General features: G+C 46.2%; 1 protein-coding gene across 4 annotated transcripts; it reads right to left on the minus strand.

The window, feature by feature from the left end:
* Positions 1-250: 250 nt before the first annotated feature.
* Positions 251-13,503, minus strand: CCL24 (C-C motif chemokine ligand 24). 4 transcript variants are annotated; one of them, XM_041746882.1, is made up of 5 exons: positions 13,323-13,503; positions 7,087-7,338; positions 2,967-3,068; positions 2,614-2,731; positions 251-1,516 (listed from the first exon to the last, which is right to left on the minus strand). In XM_041746882.1, the coding sequence occupies exons 3-5, from the start codon at positions 3,037-3,039 to the stop codon at positions 1,348-1,350; spliced, it is 360 nt and encodes a 119-aa protein (XP_041602816.1). In that variant the 5' UTR covers positions 3,040-3,068; positions 7,087-7,338; positions 13,323-13,503; the 3' UTR covers positions 251-1,347. The 4 variants fall into 4 exon arrangements, with proteins under 4 accessions (XP_041602816.1, XP_041602817.1, XP_041602815.1 ...); XM_041746883.1 differs by lacking the exon at positions 13,323-13,503 and adding an exon at positions 13,190-13,322; XM_041746881.1 differs by lacking the exon at positions 7,087-7,338.
* Between the last annotated feature and the right edge of the window lie 4,978 nt (positions 13,504-18,481).

Here is an 18,481-nt window from a genome sequence, read left to right on the forward strand (position 1 = left end):
TTCATTTCATAGCCTTGTGCAATAATGTTTGGTTGATTTTTTTTTTTAACTGAATCCAGCTGTGCACGAATGTTTTACAAAGCTCATATCAGAACTTCCAAGAGCAGCCCATATCTCTCCTAGGATGCCCTGGACTCAGGCTGCCTTTAGACCCTCCGATGGGCCACTCAGGATGCTCTCTGGGGCACACTATTGTTCATACCCAGACCCCTGTCCCTCCAGGAAAAGAATAGGCAAGATACGATCACCTTCAAAGGGAAAATCACATTTTATTTGAATTGTTTTTTGAGCAAGTGTGTCCACACTCTTGACATCTAAATCACATGGTACCTTATACATAGTGGGGAAAACACATCCTGGATTCCCTCTCCCTGCCCCAGGGCCCTCCCTCCATTTTCTCATCCTCCAAGTGTAGGGAAAAACCAGCTTTAAAGGCACCACAGGTCCTTCTCCCCCAAAGCAGCACAGAGCAAGCCATGCCACAAAGCAGAACGCCTTCTCCAAACCATATCTTCACAAAGAAATTTAAAAACTACCTAGGCTGGCCCCTCATCTTGATCCGCCATGTCCATTTCTTAAAAGATTTTATTTATTTATTCGTGAGAACTACAGAGACAAAGGCAGAGGAAGAAGTAGGCTCCCCACAGGAAGCCCGATATGGGACTTGATCCCAGGACCTTGGGATCACTACCTGAGCCAAAGGCAGATGCTCTACCACTGAGTTACCCAAGCGTCCCCCTCCAGGTCCATTTCATTACAGAAACCAACAAGTCTTTCTAAACTTCATTAATCACATTCCATGAGATGCGTGCAAGGAAGCCCAGGATCTGGTAGTGCATGTGGCAAAAGAGCCCTATATTTTCTCGGATTTTTATTCATCTGGGATTCTTGAACTGGGACAAGCTTGGGGCATCTGCAATGTTATGAAGAGCCGCAGCTGTTAAAGGTCATCCATGCCCAGACAGACAGACAGATAGACAGCCCACAGGTCCCACTGCAAGACCAGAGGACCCACAGAAGCCAGTTGTAGCCTAAGCTTTTAGGTGCAAGCCGAGTTTGTCTGCAGGTTGGGCCTTATGCTCCTGGGTTCTGACAGAGCCTGGGAAGCAGAGAACGGCCAGCAGTAGCTCAGGAGGAGGACCAACAGCGGCCACCACCTTCCTTCTGGGAGTTTCTCCAGCTCAGGGAAAGCAAGGGGCCCAGGACACTTGGAGTGGTTGCTCAGTCCGCCAGAGCAGGCCTGCCCTGCCCTGGGTTTTTTAATAGACTGATGCTAGGAAACAGGACATTAGCTCTCCCCGCTCTCACTACTGGTTCACAGGCCCCAGGCTGAGGGCTGGGTAGTGCTTAGATGGAGGTGCTGTTGGCAGGGTACCTCTGCACCAGGGCTTTGGTGCTCATTGCCCTGACCCCAGGAGACACCTTCTTCCTCCTGGCCTCTATGTTCTTCATCAACTTCTGGACCCAGTGCAGCTGGGGATCGCCACAGAACTTCTGGTTCTTCTTGGTGGTGAAGCTGTGGGAAGGGTGACAGGGCACACTTAAGAGCTGGCAAGAACCTCAGACCACTTCACTAGATGAGAAGGTAGGTGTTGAAACCCACAGAGGGCAAGCTGCTGCCCGGAGCCTCCTAGCCAGCACCTGACACATGGCCTTCTCTCTATGTGTCTGCATTTCTGTCCATCAGTTGTTTATGCTCGACAACCTTCCTGTCAGATGGGGGAGGCCCAGCCTTGCTTTTAAATAATGCTGAATCTATGGGCACCTGGGTGGCTCAGTCAGTGAAACATCTGCCTTCAGCTCAGATCCTGATCTCGGGGTCCTGGGATGGAGCCCCACATCAGGCTCCCCACGGGAGCCTGCTTCTCCCTCTACCTATGTCTCTGCCTCTTTCTCTGTGTCTCTCATGAATAAATAAATATACTCTATATTAAAAAAAAAAAGATAATGCTAGGTCTGAAGATACAAAATCTCTACCCACAGAGAGGAGAAGAGAGGAGAAAATGCATTGAAAGTCCCCATGAATAAAGGCAGATGCCTCCAGTTCACATGCCATGCGAGGAAACATGACTAATATAGGTGCCAGAGCAGGGAGGAGGCGGTGGGATGCCCTCTGCCAAGCCAGCTCTGAGCTAGGGGGTGCTGGGCTAGGGAACTGGCTTTGGTGCCAGTGGGCAAAATTATTTCTAATACCAATGTCACATTTCTACAGTAGGCCACTGTTACCAAGTGAGTTCACACTTGCTGCCTTGTGTGAGAGGCAGCTGTGAAGTTATCTGGAGTCCCAGTGACCTTGAGCAGGTCACCTTTCTGGACCTCAGCTGTTCTCTGTAAAATGGGAATAATCATATCTAGCTCACAGAATGGTCAAGAGGGTTAGTTAAGACAATGTTATATGCCCCAAACAGTGCCTCATATATGTGTGATGCTCAAGAAATTATGGTTGCTTGAGTTCTCTTCCCAATCTCATGGGGGAGGTACCCGAGGCTCAGGGAGGTGGGGTGGCTCCCCCAGGATTAGAGAGCCAGGTCCTCCTGATTTTACCCCTGGGTGACCTTGGAGGCTCACTCCCCCCTCTCCTGCCAAGGTGTCCAGGAAGAAGGAGATACTCACACCACTCCTGCCTTAGGACAGACGCTCCCATTGAGCAGCTGGTAGCTAACCACTCGGTTCTCCGGAACTTTCTTGGAAATGAAGGACATGCAGCAGGAAGAGGGGATGGATACAGAGCCTAAAACACAGCAGAGAGGAGAGCTATGTTCTTTCCCAGCCTCCCTGAGACTCTGGGCTTTAGAGCCCAAGCACACCCCCTACATTAACACCTCCAGCCCAGGCACTGTGCTGCCACTCCTCAGCATCTCCTTCCAACCCAACCTAGTTGCTCCTCTCCCCTTTGCTGTGCCGTCTCAGCCATGTTCTTGGCATGACTGACCCAGACAGCCTTGGGGTACAGTTGGAGGTCTTACCTGCAGGATCGATGCAGTGGGCACACAAGGTCACAAGCAGGAGACTAACCACAAAGGTCGCAAGGCCTGCCATTTGCTGGAGAAGGAGTTCAGGACCTAGAGCTGGGGTGTGGGAAGAGAGGGCCACAGTTCCTTTCAGACCACCCCAACCTCCTGCTGCCTTTTATAGGGGCAGTTAGGAGGAAACATGCACTGATGGAACCTCCCCCAACCCCTCCAGGCTGCCTTGAAAGTCCTAGAGGCTTATGAATTCTGCCAAGAGGAAGTTGTTGCCTAGCTGAGTCAGGGGTTATGTGGGTTATGTGGTTTCTAAGAAAGGCTGGAGGAGGAGAGGATTGCCCAGCTTAAGTGAAGCAGAGAATTGGATGAGTAGTCAGAAGGCTGATGAGGATCCCTGGTGTGCTGTTCATTCCCTGTGGGATTCTGGATAAGTCACTCACCTTTCTGAACTTTAGTTTCTTTGGCCGAAAATGGGTAAAGTCACCCTATCTCCTTGCTTTCATTCATTCATTCATTCATTCATTCATTCATTCCCCAAGTCTGTTTTTTGGTGGAGGAGGGGCAAAGGGAGAGGGAAAGAGAGAATCTCAAGCAGGCTCCATGCCCGGAGGGAAGCCTGATATAGGACTCAATCTCACAACCCTGAGATCATGACCTGAGCTGAAACCAAGAGCCAGACACGAAACTGACTGAGCCACCCAGGTGCATTCACCTGAGTTGACATATACCAATTCTTATTAGGCACGTGCTATATTCCAGACTTCCAGTGGGGACGTGGATACGTGAGCAAGTGTACAGAATAAACTATTACAGGTGCTGATTGAGCAGACATGGAGCTTCAACAACATCTCATTGTCCATATGTCCTTGGACCCCTTCACCTTGTTCACACACACTGGCTTTTGATGGCCTTGAGTTTCTAGTGCCAGAGCCACCTATCCAGCAGGCTCCCCACAAAAGTGGGAAGTACCTAGAAACTTACATCCTTGGGGCAGACCTTGACATATGTCTGCTGGAGGGATACAAACTCCAGATACAGCATGACCTACACCACTTCCTGATATCCCGACTGGGTCAAGCCAGTTCCTCTCTGTGCAGCTGACCCTGCTGATCCCTTCCCTTCTTCTCTGCTTCCCCTCTGTCCTGTTGGTTCCCCCTGGAACCATTGCCTAATGAAACACTTGCCCCTGAATCCTCCTTTCAGGGTCTGTTCTGAGGACCCCAACCTGAGACAAGGGGTATAGGTGAGGAGGGGGAACATTGAAGGAATTGGCCAGTGTTTTGCTGGAAGGAAAGTAGGGAATGCACTTGATGTTGATGGCTGTGCTGAGGTTTGGACAGTGAAAGGGACTGGTAGCCCCAGGAGGGCTTTGTAGATCATAATGAGCAGTGCTGCTCATAGAGACTGAAGTGACCTTGTCAGACAGAGAGGAATATGGTACCCACTTCACTCTGTCCTCCATTCCAGGATCCCAGGCTGGGACCCCCTATTTGAACTTTTATCACTGCTGCTTCAAGTCCCAACCCCTCCTTCCAATGCGCTCCATTCTACTTCTCACGGAAATACTCGGCTTCCTGCCTTCCCTGCTCTGGTCATCCAGGACATGCAGCAACACATGGGCGTAGGAGCACAGTGTCACACATCACCCAGATGAGGTTGTGTGTCTGTGTCTCCCATGTGACCATGAACACCAAGATCAATGTCCCATTTTCATGACCCAAAATTCCCAAGCAGATCACCTATTGCATGGCCAGTGTTTATAGAATGAATATATGATGGACCAACTCTGAGTTGCTCTCCCCTAGACCAAGGACTCCCATGTGGTCTCTGCCCAGCACCACTGGGATCAGTGTGTACATGGGGGAGTCAGTAGGCAGGTCCTCTGATGGGGGCCAGGCCAGGAGCACCTGATCTTTTCATTGCTCTTCTTCAGGGAGTGAAAAATACTGAGTGCCCCCCTCAACTCCTCACCAGCTTTATACCTTCCCCTCAGCAGCCTTCAGTGATGACCCTCACCTGGCAGAGTATGGAGGACATTGAATGAGATGCCCTTTATACACTCAGGGGCTTTGCATGATTCCATCTGATGATACACGTTCAAAGATTTGCTTTTCAACAATTCAGAGGGAACTTTCTGAGTCAAGGGTACTGGGACAGTGTATGGCAGGAGAAGGAAAACATCCAGCAGAAGCAGCATGCAGGAGAAGAATGAGGATAAGGCTGAACAGGGCGGGAAGCCCATGCTGTCGCATGTTGCAACCCCAGTGAGCAGCATGGCAGAGGTCATTGAGTGGGAGGGTTTTGGGTGGGGCGCTTCACCCCAATTAGGAACATCCTTTAGAGGCCAAGGTCCATTCTTTTGCTTTTCTCTCTCTTTCTTTCTTACTTTCTTTGAGAGAGAATATGCATGTGCTGGTTGGGGAGAGGGGCAGAGGGAAAGGCTCAATTGACTGAGCCTCCCAGGTGCCCCATTTTCCTCCAAGGCCCTTTAAAAAAAATGCCCATTCAAAAAAAAATGCCCAGTCTTGGGGCACCTAGGGTGGCTCAGTTGGGTGAGCATCTGGACTCTGGGGTTTCGCCTCAGGTCATGAACTCATGAGTCATGGGATCAAGCCCCGGGTAGGGCTCCGTGCTCAGCAGGAATCTGCTTGAGGATTCTCTCCCTCTGCCCCTCCCCCTGCTCCAATAAATAAATAAATCTTTAAAAACAAAACACTCCCCAAAACAAAAACAAAAACAAAAGAATAAAAACAAAACACCCAGTCTTGATGCTTTATCTGGGGAAGGCAGGGATTATCAACCCCATTTTCCAAAGGGGGAAAAACTGAAATCTACAAGCGCTAAATGACTAGACAACGTTGTAGAGTCTCTTATCCTTGCTCCCAAAATGGGAGCTTAAACCTTTCCATCTTGAAGGGGTGGAATCCAACAGGCAGAGTGATCTTTAAATTTAAAGTAAGAGCAAAAGAGAAGGTGGTTCTAGGAAAACAGAATAGAAAGGGAGAACTCAGAAAGAAGAAGGAAGAGGAAAAGGAGGAGGAGGGAAAGAGGGAAGGGAATGGAGGAGCAGATGAGGAGGGCCAGAGAGCAGCAGGTACAGACAGGGAAGACTTGGGGAAATGAGCTGGAGAGGAAAGAGGAGAAGAAATAAGAGGGGCCCTGTGAAGTGCCCTGAACCCCACCTGGCTCCAGCTCAGACTCTGCCCCTTGCCCACCATAGTTTCTCCCTCTGAGAAGTGGGATGTGGTTGGATTTGCATTTCCCCAAGTGTGGCAGCCACATTACCATGTGAGACAAAAATGGGCATATTTCACTTTAATTTAAATATATGTTATTATAGCTACCCTCTAAGATAAGGGGTTTTATATTTATGGAATCAATATCAGATTTTCCCAGAAGTAAAAAATATGAGTTTACAAAATAGAATAAAGTAGGTAACAGGACAAATAGTGTGTACATATGACAAAAATTGTGAGGATGAAACCTGGGAAACCTGGCCAAGGTGCCCTCTGAGGTCTCTCCCCTCCCTTGTGGATCCAGGGAGCAGGAGGTTGGAGGCTAAGTAGGCATGAGGGAGGAGAGGAGCAGGTGAGGAAACAGAGCCGTGCCTGGCAGTGAGCAGGGAGCAGTGGTCCTGCCCTCATGGGATGGCACCAAGAGCAACTGTCCTTGTTGCCACTCCTGAGTGAGTCACCCAAGAATAATGATGTAGCACCAAACCCAAAAGTGCATGATGCAGGTCAATGGACAGTAACCAAGGGGGTGAGGGGACTCCAAGACACATCCCAGTGAGAAACGACTGGAAGAAGTGGGCTGTTAGCTTCGACAAGAAATGGCTTCAAACACTTGAAAACATGTCCCAGAAAGACAGAGTTGGCCCTGATGGCCCAAATAGTCCAAAAGTAGGTGGTTGTGTGGGTAGGGTATGGTGGATCAGGCAGGAGGGCAGCAGAAGAGCAGAGCACAGCTTGCTTATGAAGTTGCTAAGTGCTTCAGATCTCTCCTCTCCATGAATCCACACTCATCCCCAAGGCGACTGAGGCAGAGAGGTCAGGAAAAGGTAGAGCTGGCATTTGAACTATATTCTGTGTGAATTCAAGGTTCATATATTGTCTCTCACCTGGGAGCTCAGCCTTGATCCTGTAGGCAGTGGGGCCACCCAAGGTTTGGATGTGCAGAGTTAGAGAGGTCAGATCTGTGCTCTAGTGGTATGATTGGATCCACTGGTAGGTGTGGTAGGAAGGGACTGGAGCAAGAAGGCTGGCTGGAGGCTATATTGTAGCTGTCCGGGGGAGTGAGGATGAGAGACTGGGGCAGGCGCCAGGAGAGGTTCATTTGGCTCCATTCCACATATGAGATCTACCTGAAGTGCCTGAGGGAGAGGGAGATACAGAATCTGAGGTGCCCCCTGGTGCATTACAAATTGTGGATGAGAAGCACCTGCAGGTTACCTAAGACCCACTTCTTGGAAATCAGCCCAGAACCCACCTTTTTAAGCCTCTCCCTAACCCCAGTAGCCATGGCCTAGAAGGACCATCTTCTGGATTTGAGTGTCATCTGCCAGGATTGAAATCCTTGCTCAGCTCTTTAACTGCATTACCAATATTACTTAATTCCTCTGTGCCTTACTATTGATGTTCTCAGTCATAAAATGGTAAATAACAATATTCATCTCATGAATTATTATGGGTATTAATAATATTCATCTCATGGGTTATTATGGGTATTGAATGAACATAATAATTCATGTCAAGTGCTTAGCTCCCAGTCTGGCATAGATCAAGTGACCCCTGCCAGGTGGCCATTCTTATTTCTATTACAACAATTTGTTTATAAGCCAATGAGATAACTAAATCATCCACAGGATCTTCCGTGAGCTTTAATATAGAATTGTGTTTAATCTAATCTTTACAGTAATGACCCTGTACTGTAGATATTATAATATCATTGTACAGAGAGGTGAAGCAACTTGCTCATGGTCACACAATCACTGATCTCACTGCTGGTTCACAGCTGAAACCTCAACTGCCATATAAGGTGCTAAAAATATGAGAGAAGTAAGGGAGTGAAAGGCTAAGAAAGAGAAGGAAATGGACAAGCTTATCCTTAAATTCATACAGAAATGCAAGAAACCTAGAATATAAAAATAATTTTGAAAAAGAAGAATGAAGTTATAGAGCTAACACTTCCCACTTTCACAGGTTACCACAAACTAAAGTAATCAAGATGGTTTGGGTATGGGCATAAGGATAGACATAAAGATCAATGGAATTTAGAGTCTAAAAATAAAACCTCACATTTACAGTCAATTGATTTTTTATAAGGATGCCAGAGCCATTTAATGGAAAAAGGATAGTCTTTTCAACAAATGATGCTGGGACAACTGGATATCCACATGCAAAAGAATGAAGTTGGACCCACTCCCTCACACCATATATGAAAATTAACTCAGCATAAATGTAAAGGTTAAAACTATAGAACTTTTAGAAGGAAATGTGGTTGTAAATCTTTATGACCTTGGATGAAGTAACAGTTTCTTTGATATGATATCAAGAGCCAAGCAAGCACAGAAAAAATAGTTAGACTTTACTAAAATCAAAACTGTGTGAGTTAGAGGATACTACCAAGAAGATGGAGAGCCCACTCACATGGTGGGGGAAAATATTTGGAAGTCATCTGATAATTCCAGTATCCAGATAGATTCTTCAGAAAATTCTTAGAACTTCATGATGAAAAGAAAAATAATCCAATTTTAAAAGAAACAACGACTTTGACTAGATATTTCTCCAAATAAAATATATGGATGTCCAATAAATATATGAAAAGATAACTCAACACCATTACTAATTAGGAAAATTCAAATCAAAATGACTTCACATGGATGACTATGAAAAAAAAAAAAGGAAAATAAGTATTGGCAGGGAAATGGGACTCTCATACATTGTTCCTGGGAATGTAAGATTGTGTAACCATAGTGGAAAAGTTTGAAAGTTCCTCAAAAAGTCAAACACAGGGTTACAATATGATGCAACAACTCAACCCCAAGGTACATACTCTCTAGAGAACGGAAAACATGTTCATGCAAAAACTTCCCAATGAACATTCACAGCAGCATTATTCATAGTAGCCAAAAAATGTAAACAATCCAATATTCATCAGAGGATGAATGTTTAAAAAAAACTGGCATCTCTACACAGTGGAATTTTACTCAGCTATAAAGAGAAATGAAGTGTACAGACACATTCTTTGTAAGCAAAGGGTGTCAAACACCAAAGGTCATACAGTATAGGATTCCATTTACAAGAAATGTTTAGAATAGGCTAATCCATAGAGATTTACAGTGGATCAGTACGTGCGAGGGGCTGGGAGGAAGAAGACTGAGAGATATGAGATCTTTTTGAGGTGATAGAAATGTTCTAGAATTAAGTAGTGTGAGAGTTGTAGCAATAGTGCCATTCAACTGTACACTTTTAAGGCATCGGGACACACCTGGGTGGCTCAGTTGGTTAAGTGTTGACTCTTGGTTTCGGCTCAGGTCATGATTTCAGGGTTGTGAGATCAAGCCCACACGTGGGACTCTGTGCTCAGCATGGAGTCTGCTTGAGATTCTCTCTCTCTCTCCCTCTCTCTCCCCCTCTTCTCTTCACCCCACTTGCATTCTCTCTTAAATAAATAAATAAATAAAATCTTTAAAGGCATTAAAATAATTAATTTTATGTTATGTGGATTTTATCTCAATTAAAAACTAAGGAAAAAAGTAGAGAGCAGAAGCTAAGGAAACTTATAAAATATTTGCTCAAATGGTAGGGACTTCGTGGCCTTATTGAGACCACACCCAAAGACTTCACCTGCCTTCTTCCTGTGGCCTGGCTTTGATCCAACAGTCTGACTTATCTAATTGAACCTGAGAGGGCAGGGGGAGGTGGGGACAGTGGGTTTTCCCCCAGTCCTTCCCCTACCCTGCACAAACTTCCTGGTAAGCAGGCAGAAAAGGAATCTTTCTTTGATGGGTTCCATGGCTGTCTTCATAGAGTGGAGGCTTCAGGTCCCCCTCGTTCTCTCTTTTTTTTCTTCCCCAATCCCTCCTCAAGCCTCTGCACCTCCTTTTGCTGCTGGAAAAAGGCATTGAAACTATGGACAGGGGGAAGGAGAGAATGAATTCTAGGATATTGGAATAGAATTAGATGTAGCAGTGATATATGCAACCACTTAGAAACAATGACATACTAGGAGCAAAGAGCATAGCTAGCAAAACATTGCTTCTTGGAAAAGCACCTGATTCTAGTCCTGGGGCAGAGAAAATAGAGCCTGGAACATCTTTCTGGGCCAGAAAGTAACAAAGTGCTCCAAGAATCATGGGGATATGTCAAAAGGACAGAGGAAGCAGCTTTCAAGGGCTCACATTGGCCAAACCTGGGACAATCCAATTAGTAATAGTGATAGTGATGTGCTGAATAAAATAAAAATCCATAAATACATATGTTTTGGGTTGAATGGTGACCTCCCTCACCCCCACCCACCTTCCACCAAAAAGGATGTGTATTGGAGCCCTAATCACATGCTAGGATGTGATCTTATTTGGAGACAGGGTCTTTGCAGAGATAACCAAGTTAAAATGAGATCAGTAGGGTAGGCCCTAATCCACAATGATGGGTGTCCCAATAAAAAGGAGAAAATTTGGACAAAGCTACTGATACTGACATGCACTGAGAGGAGATTTTGTGAAGACCCATGGGGAGGAGGTGGCCATTCATAAGCCAAGGAGAGAGACTCGGAGCAGAACCTTCCCTCACAGCCCTGAGGAAGAACCACACTTTGATCTTGGACTTCTAGCCTCCAGACTGTGAGACAGTACATTCCTGTTAAGTTCCTCTCAGCAACTGTAGCAGACCAACACAGGGGAAGCTCCATCCTGCAGTAGGATGCCAACTAATAAGCAGAGAAGAAATGGTAGAGCTAGAAAACCATCCAAGGACGCTAAAGCTCAAAGGTGGAAGTATGATGGGAAATGGGGTATTTCCATTGTCTCAGTGTGTCTCTTCACAAATTCTAGCTAATTATGAACAGAAAATCAGTAACTCAATAGTGAAGAAAACTGGAGGACATTAAAACAAGCAAAAAACTCATGTGAGTTTCCTAATAAGGTTCAAAACCAGACTGAGCATGGTATGTTGGAAATATGATATGTTGGAATGTTCCAGTCACAGACCTGCTAAAAACCATCTGGATGAACTCAAGCAAATCAATCACTTCTCTCAAGCTTGAATTTCCTCATCTCTGAAAAGCAGTGGGGTAGGATGTAGACTCACATGGTCATAAGAATCCAAAGAAATTAGGGATGTGAGAGCTTTCAGTAAACTTCAAAGTATGGCACACCTGCATGTTTTTACCATTCAGTGGGAATCAGATAAGCCCATTTCAGGCATTAAACAGTAGAAGAGCAAATATTTGGGGTCAGCAGGGTCTTTCTGTGCCCCTAAAATTGGATTTTCAAGGCAATCTGGCTCTCCTGGCTCTTGAATGGACTTTAATGAAGAAGGAAAATGACTTGAATAGATATCCAGCAATACCAGGGTTGTCTTGGGACTCCTGGGTGTCTCAGTAGTTGAGCATCTGCCTTGGGCTCAGATCGTGATCCTGGGGGCCTGGGATCAAGTCCCATTGAATGCTGCTGTACACCAGGTGCCTTGCTCACCCCAGGCACATGAGGGGAATTATGTATAGGGGCTTTCCTCAAAGTACCCACCCTGGGCAGTGAGAGACAAAGGCAATTATGGTACAGGTTGTAGGTACCCACATGGAGAAGGTACACCAGGCCACACTAGATAGCAGAAGAGGTCAGAGAACATGTTTTGGAAGAGATGCCTCCCGAACTTAGGCTGATTGATGTGGGAGGGTATGGGAGGGTAGCAGTGAATACCTGGTAGGGAGGGGTGTTCCAAATCCTGGAGGCCACAGGTATGAAGTCAAAGAGGAGAGGTATCTTGGTCAAGTCTGGAGTTTTACAGAAATCACTCTGGCGGTAGGCAGCCAGTGTAGGGAGACTGTTGTGAAGACTATGGGAAGGTTGCAGTGGGGGAGAGGTGGAGGCAATGGGGGTGGGAGGAGGGGATGGTATTGAGAACTATTCAGAAAATGGATTTGACAAGATTTAGTACCATGGTGGTTGAGGAAGGAGAAGGAGGTGGCCAGGATGCCACTCAGGTTTCCAACTTGGGTGTGCGGTGGGGATGGGGCCATTCGAGGAAGAGCAGAATCCACCAGGAAAACAAGTCTGGGTGAAAGTTATTTGGGGCTGTGGTGTTCAGAGTCATGGCGTCTCTTGTAGAGACTTCGAGAAGGCGGCAGACCCAAAGAAATTGCACAGGTTAAATGCCTCACCCCAGCCCACCCCAGGCATGGACAGTATAGTGCCATGAAAATGGTGCACCCCTACAGGCAGACATTCCTGGGTTGGTTCCCTGTTCCTACTTGCTTTCTTGGTGGCACCAGGCAAGGCATTGAACTTCTTGGAAGCTCAGCACATTTTCTGTAAAATGGGGATGTGAAAGCCCATCGCCCAGGATGGTGGGGGGGAGGGGGATGGTCCTTGAGCCTCAATAAGGCACTCTATCCCAGGCCAGCCTTCTGGTGACAAATTGCCACCAGACCAGACCAGAATCCTTTCTGCTATTTCCTTAAAGACTCACTTGGCTCCTTCGAAATCTTACTTGATCCTCTTAAGGTCTCCATTTCACAGGGAAGGAAATGAGCCTCAAAGAGGCTTCATGACTTGCTCAAGACCCTGAAGCCATGATGCAGCCAGGGTAGTCCTATGTCTTGTTGATAAAGAACCTGTACCCTTGCCATGGTGGCAGGTGGACCCAGGATGCTGTGTGGCACTGTTTCCTTAGTAGCTCTCAAATGCATCTTTTCCTGTCCACTCCCCCTGCCACCCCATCTGCTCAGGCTCCATCTGCTGTTCCTGGATTCCTGCCTCAACTTCCTAACCAAAGATGGCTGAAGATGGATAGTGTCTGGGGTTTGAAGCAGTGGAAATGACAAGAGGGTGCCAGGAAGACAGGTAGGCACAGGGGTGGGGAGCAAAGGTGATTCAGGAAGGCAGGCTCAGGGTGTTACTGGTACCTGTGGTACCCTCCTTCCTCACCATCAAACACACACACACACACACACACACAGTCACAGAGGACTGGGAACAGAGGGTGGTCCCAGGAGCCACTTACCTGGAGATGACAAAGGGACAGCCTCAGCACCAAATGCAGAAGGGTTTCCCCTCATTTATCAGATCTGGAATGGCAAGGAGAGTGGGAAGAGAGGAGGGGCCTCCCTGCATAGAAGGGAGCCTGTACATCCTACCTTTGATTGTCTTGGAAATTCAGGAGCCCAAGGTTCACAAAGACTTTTGCACAGTTGACTTCATGGCAATTAACAGACTTTAACAGGTGCAGATGCAGGAGGTGGGGGGGGGGCATCCCCACCTGTGCCACCAGGAAAGCACAAAGAGTCCATTGCCAGGATGGACTTCTCCCCTACACACCCTAAGCCTGGTCTTGGAAGAGGCGTGGCCCTGAGTATTTCAGGAGATGAGTGGCAGCTATGAAGCAACTTGCCCTTTGATCTTCCTCATGGTAGGGCTTGAAAGAGCTCAATTTGGGGGGTGGGGATGGGTAACTGGGTGATAGGCACTGAGGAGGGCACTTGATGGGATAACCACTGGGTGTTATACTATATGTTGGCAAATTGAATTTAAATTAAAAAATATAATAAAAAATAAAGAAAGAGCTCAACTTAACAGAACAGTAGGGGACAAATAGCAGCTGAACCCAAGGTTGCTGCTAGCCATCTAGCCTAGTCTGCATGGTGACCTGGAACAACTATAGACCAGAGGGGGTGTAGGGGTTCCCTTGCATGTCTCACTGTCATTGCTGCCTTCTAGATGTTGGAGACTCAAGGGGAACAGAATCAGAATTAAGAGGTAAAACTCAAGGGGGAAGATATTGGATGAGCAAAGTAATCCAGAAATAGATCTGACCATCTTGGATGATAGTGAGATTCAAGGGGGGCATGCAAACATCTCTTGACAGAGCTCCGAGTAGGAAATTCAAGCTTTATATAAGGAAGTCCCATCAAGCTATGGGGTTCTGGGATTGAGGGAAAGACTCGTCTTAGATTCAGTGCCATTAGAGCTCAGAGTCCACTGAAATAGAGATACATACACACATAATTACAAAGGCATATGGATCAGAGAAGTTAAGAGTATGGGCTGTAGAGACAATTAGGCCTGAGATCATATTCCGGCTTTTCCAGCTTACATTTTGTCATCTGAAGTGGGGAATGAAACCTTCTGCTTCCCAGGGATACTATGGGGGAGAGAGAGAGAGAACCACTGTACATAATGTTCCTGGCATGGTGCCTAACCTGCAATAAAAGTTAACAAGGGGACATCATGTCTAGTGCAAGGCACCTGCCTGCCAAGGACTGTGGGAAGATGGGGCTCTGTGTTGGGGGTCAGGAAAGCTTCAGAGAAGGTCAAGCAGGAGCTCTGGGGGACAAGTGGTCTGTGCTAAGTTCTGGAAGATGATGGGAAGAGGTGAGGTTGAGAGGTTGGCTGCAGGGGCTGGATAGCACATGGTACCTCACCTGTCCTGGCCCAAATGCAACTGGCATATCGTTCCTTAATGTATAGAGAAGGTCCTCCCTTCCCACATCCAATAATGTCCCTATTGTTCTTGAGTCTATTTAATAATTTTTGGACCTGTCCATTCCTCCTCAGACCCATTCTGCTGCCTCCCAGATTGACTCCCTCCAAGCTATTCAACACACAGATGCAAGAAAGCCCATCGAAAGATGCAAACCAGCCCTGGTCACTCCCCTGCCTAAGATGCTTCCCTAGTATCCCATCACCAACTATCCATTCTCATCCATTCTTCATCCATTCTCTCATCTCTGTAATTTTTACCATTTCTGCCCACCAGCCAATCTGCTATACACTTAATGGTTTTTTTTAAATGGATTTTATCCAAAAATATCCATGAAATTACAGATTTAGTATACTGGTTGTATTTTCTCCAATGCACATGGAAATAAACCCATAAGTATTAAAGTAAACTCTGTATGTGTGTGTGTGTGTGTGTGTGTGTGTGTGTGTGTGTATCATTTTGTAGCAGAAACAATCTATGTTCTGCCCATATCCCCATGTTCCTGCTAATTCAGGACATACTGGCTTGACTTGCATCTGCGATGGAACAGGCAGACCGACTGCCAGGTGGACCTACTGGAGAGGAGAACTCAAGAACTTCACATGGAAGCAGTTGATACCAACACCAGAGATTATCAACAAACACCTTGGAAGAGCTTGATTGACAGGTAAGAGGGGGCCAGTGATGTTCTGGTAAATGTTTAACAACTGGCTCTGTGGGGGAAACTGATTTGAAGCATTTACTGATTTCCATGGTATAAATACTCCTAACATGGCCAATTTCAAGCTTTCAACTTGATGTCACTGAAAGTGGAGCTGGGAAGAGATGCTCTCCCAGGTAGGTGTGAGCCTGCTTTGTGTACCACTGGATGAGGCCTCTAGGACGGCACATGGTCCTTCAGTTCTGGGAGATGCAAGGAGGGCAAGAGTGGTGTCAAAAGGGACGTTGGAAGATATTTACTAACCTGAAGTTCACTGAAAGCCAAGTGGGTGCAGGAGGAGGAAAGGCCTCTGAGTGTGTGCACAAGGGTCCTTCAGATGGGCCACAGCTGAGGCCACATCCTAAGAAGGCAAGGAGTCCCAGGGCAGAAGGAGGGAGGAAGCCCTAACTTAATACTCGGTTTTCTTGTCTTGCCTGAGGCTAGGTCCTGTCCTGTAGAAATAGCTCCTACACAGAAGCCAAGGAAGGATCAGATTCTGCTGATCTACAAAATCTGATGGCTGCGGACCTCACTAAAAGAAGAAGTGAAAGAGCATTCTTCCTGAAGAACTGGCACAGCTGGATTTCTTCCTTAAGATAGAAAAACCTGAGGCTGGAGCCATAACTCCTTCTCTGGGCTGCCCAAAGATATTGAAGTGCTAGGTCTGGAATCAGACACATGTTTCTCATTTCCTTGACCACGAGACTCATGGAGTAGGATGGAATACTTGGAAAACTTTTGCTTTGGGGGTTCTAAGACACTATGTGTGGCAGGGAAGCCCTATGTGTTAGGAAGCTGGAGCCAGCACCCTGACACTGCCCTGTAGGGGGATGTGGACTTGGACTACAGGCTCTTCCTCCATGTACTCATGCGAGAGTCACAAAAGCACTTTGCAAACTGCAAAGCATTGAGCAGAAATGAGCAATGGAATGATAGTGATGCCCCATCTACCCAAGATTCCTAGGAAATAGCTCCTGTTCATTAGCTCAACACCAAACCTCATGCTGTGACTATGAACCATCTCTGCCCTCAGGAGGCTTATAATCTCAGCGGAGAGACAAGGCACCCAAGAAAACCCACTCTGCTCATCTCCTCCCTGGCTTCTGCCACTATGGACAATAATCCTGAAGAATGGCTCCTTATAAAGAACGATCTCTTTATGGACACAGCCTTCCAGAATATGATAACTCCAACAGGAGGAGCTGCCCATACAATAGAAATAGTTCTGACTATTTTGCAATCTTTGAGAAACTAGAGAAGACACTGGACTGAGATTTGATAGACCTAGATTCAGATTCCAACTCTGCTAACTCACTAGCTGAGTGGCCAAGATACTAACTCTTCCTGAGCCTCAGTTTTCCTATCCATAAGATGGGCTCAGTGTTCCCCACCCTGTGTGCCAGCTCAAAAGTATTGTCAAGAACTTACCTGAGGGGCACCTGGATGTCTGCCTGCAGTTCAGGTCACCGTTCCAGAGTCCCAAGATCAAGCCTCACAATGGGCTCCCTGCTCAGCAGGGATTATGCTTCTCACTCTGCCCCTCAACCCTGCTCATGGTCTCTCTCTCACACACAAATAAATTTAATTTCTTTTAATTCATGTAAAACAGGTATGACTGTTTACAGCAAAAATAAAAAATTTTATTGTGGGGTTTATGGTAGACAGGTGTAGATGTAATGCATATGATAACTATAACATAAAGAATGAGAAGAAATGGATCTATTGGTTGCAAAGTACTTAGAATTTATGTCAAATGGTACCATATTAGCTCTAAGTAGACGATGAAAAGTTACTGATTTATACTCTTACTCTTTAAAGTAACCACTGAAAAGGTAATGCAGAGATATAGCAAAAGAGCCAATAGGTAAAATAAAAAGAAATTCTAAAATAAATATGCAATTAACCCAAAAGAAGGCAGGGAAGTGGGAACAGAGGAACGGACAACAAAAGCAAAAACAAAATAAAGGGTAAAACAAGCAGGAGCCAAATAAAGTAGTAGACTTCAACCCTAAATCATTACATCAGTGATTATATTAAATGAAAATGGCCCATTTTGGGGGCCTCCAAAACCATCTCTACTTTCCAAGATTTGCTAGAAGGACTCAGAAATCAGCATATAGTCGTATAGTTTTTGCATTGATGTATTAAGTACGCACTGCTGGATTTTAAGGAGAAAAAAAACTCAAGTGGAGTCCAGAGGAATCCATATGCAGGCTTCCTTGTGCTCTCTCTCTCCCATGAGAGATCACACAGAGCACACCCTTCCACCAGCCGTGGAAGGCAGCATCACACGTGTATGTGTTCCTGCACACAGAAGCCCATTAGAGACTCAGTACCCAAGATTTTTACTGGAGGCTGGCCAGGCTGGCTCTTGCTTCACATATAACAAAATTCCAGGCTCCCTAAAGGAAAGCAGATGTTCGGGGTATAATGAATCATCCTTATCAGTTAACCGTTGACTAGAAACACTCCAAGAGTCAAGTTACCAGAAGTCAACCAAAGGCCAACTTGCAAGCAGACCTTTCTAAGGCTAGGCTTCAGTTCTGCCATCTTAACTCTTTTCTGCACAGAACTAAACACTCCAGTTAAAAGACAGAGATTGTGTACATCTGGGAGGCTCAGTCAGTAGTAAAGTATCTGTCTTCAGCTCAGGTCATGATGCCAGGGTCCTAGGATTGAGTCCTGCATCAAGCTCCCTGCTCAGTGGGGAGTCTGCTTCTCCCTCTGCCCTTCCCCCTGCTCGTGATATCTCTCTCTCTCTCTCTCTCTCTCTCTCAAATAAGTAAATAAACATCTTTTTAAAAAAAGACAGAGATTGTCAGACTGGAAAAAGAGCAAGACCCTACTACCTGCTGTCTACAAAAAAAAAAAAAATGCATTTTAAATATAAAGACACAGAGAGACTGAAAATAAATTGATGGGAAAAGGTATACTATACAAATATAAGGATAGGGGATCCCTGAGTGGCTCAGCGGTTTAGCGCCCGCCTTTGGCCTCAGGACGTGATCCTAGAGTCCTGGGATCGAGTCCCACATCGGGCTCCCTGCATGGAGCCTGCTTCTCTCTCTGCCTATGTCTCTGCCTCTCTCTCTGTGTGTCTCTCATGAAAAAATAAA

Source organism: Vulpes lagopus, chromosome 3 (assembly GCF_018345385.1).
Source record: "Vulpes lagopus strain Blue_001 chromosome 3, ASM1834538v1, whole genome shotgun sequence".
NCBI classification, from domain to species: Eukaryota; Metazoa; Chordata; class Mammalia; order Carnivora; family Canidae; genus Vulpes; species Vulpes lagopus.

Coding starts and splice junctions, on each gene's coding strand:
- CCL24 (XM_041746880.1), bottom strand. CDS start 13,244: ATGAGGGGAAACCCTTCTGCATTTGGTGCTGAGGCTGTCCCTTTGTCA. Junction 3,069..13,189: donor TGTCCCTTTGTCATCTCCAG/GTAAGTGGCTCC, acceptor CCCACACCCCAG/CTCTAGGTCCTGAACTCCTT. Junction 2,732..2,966: donor CCACTGCATCGATCCTGCAG/GTAAGACCTCCA, acceptor GCTGTGTTTTAG/GCTCTGTATCCATCCCCTCT.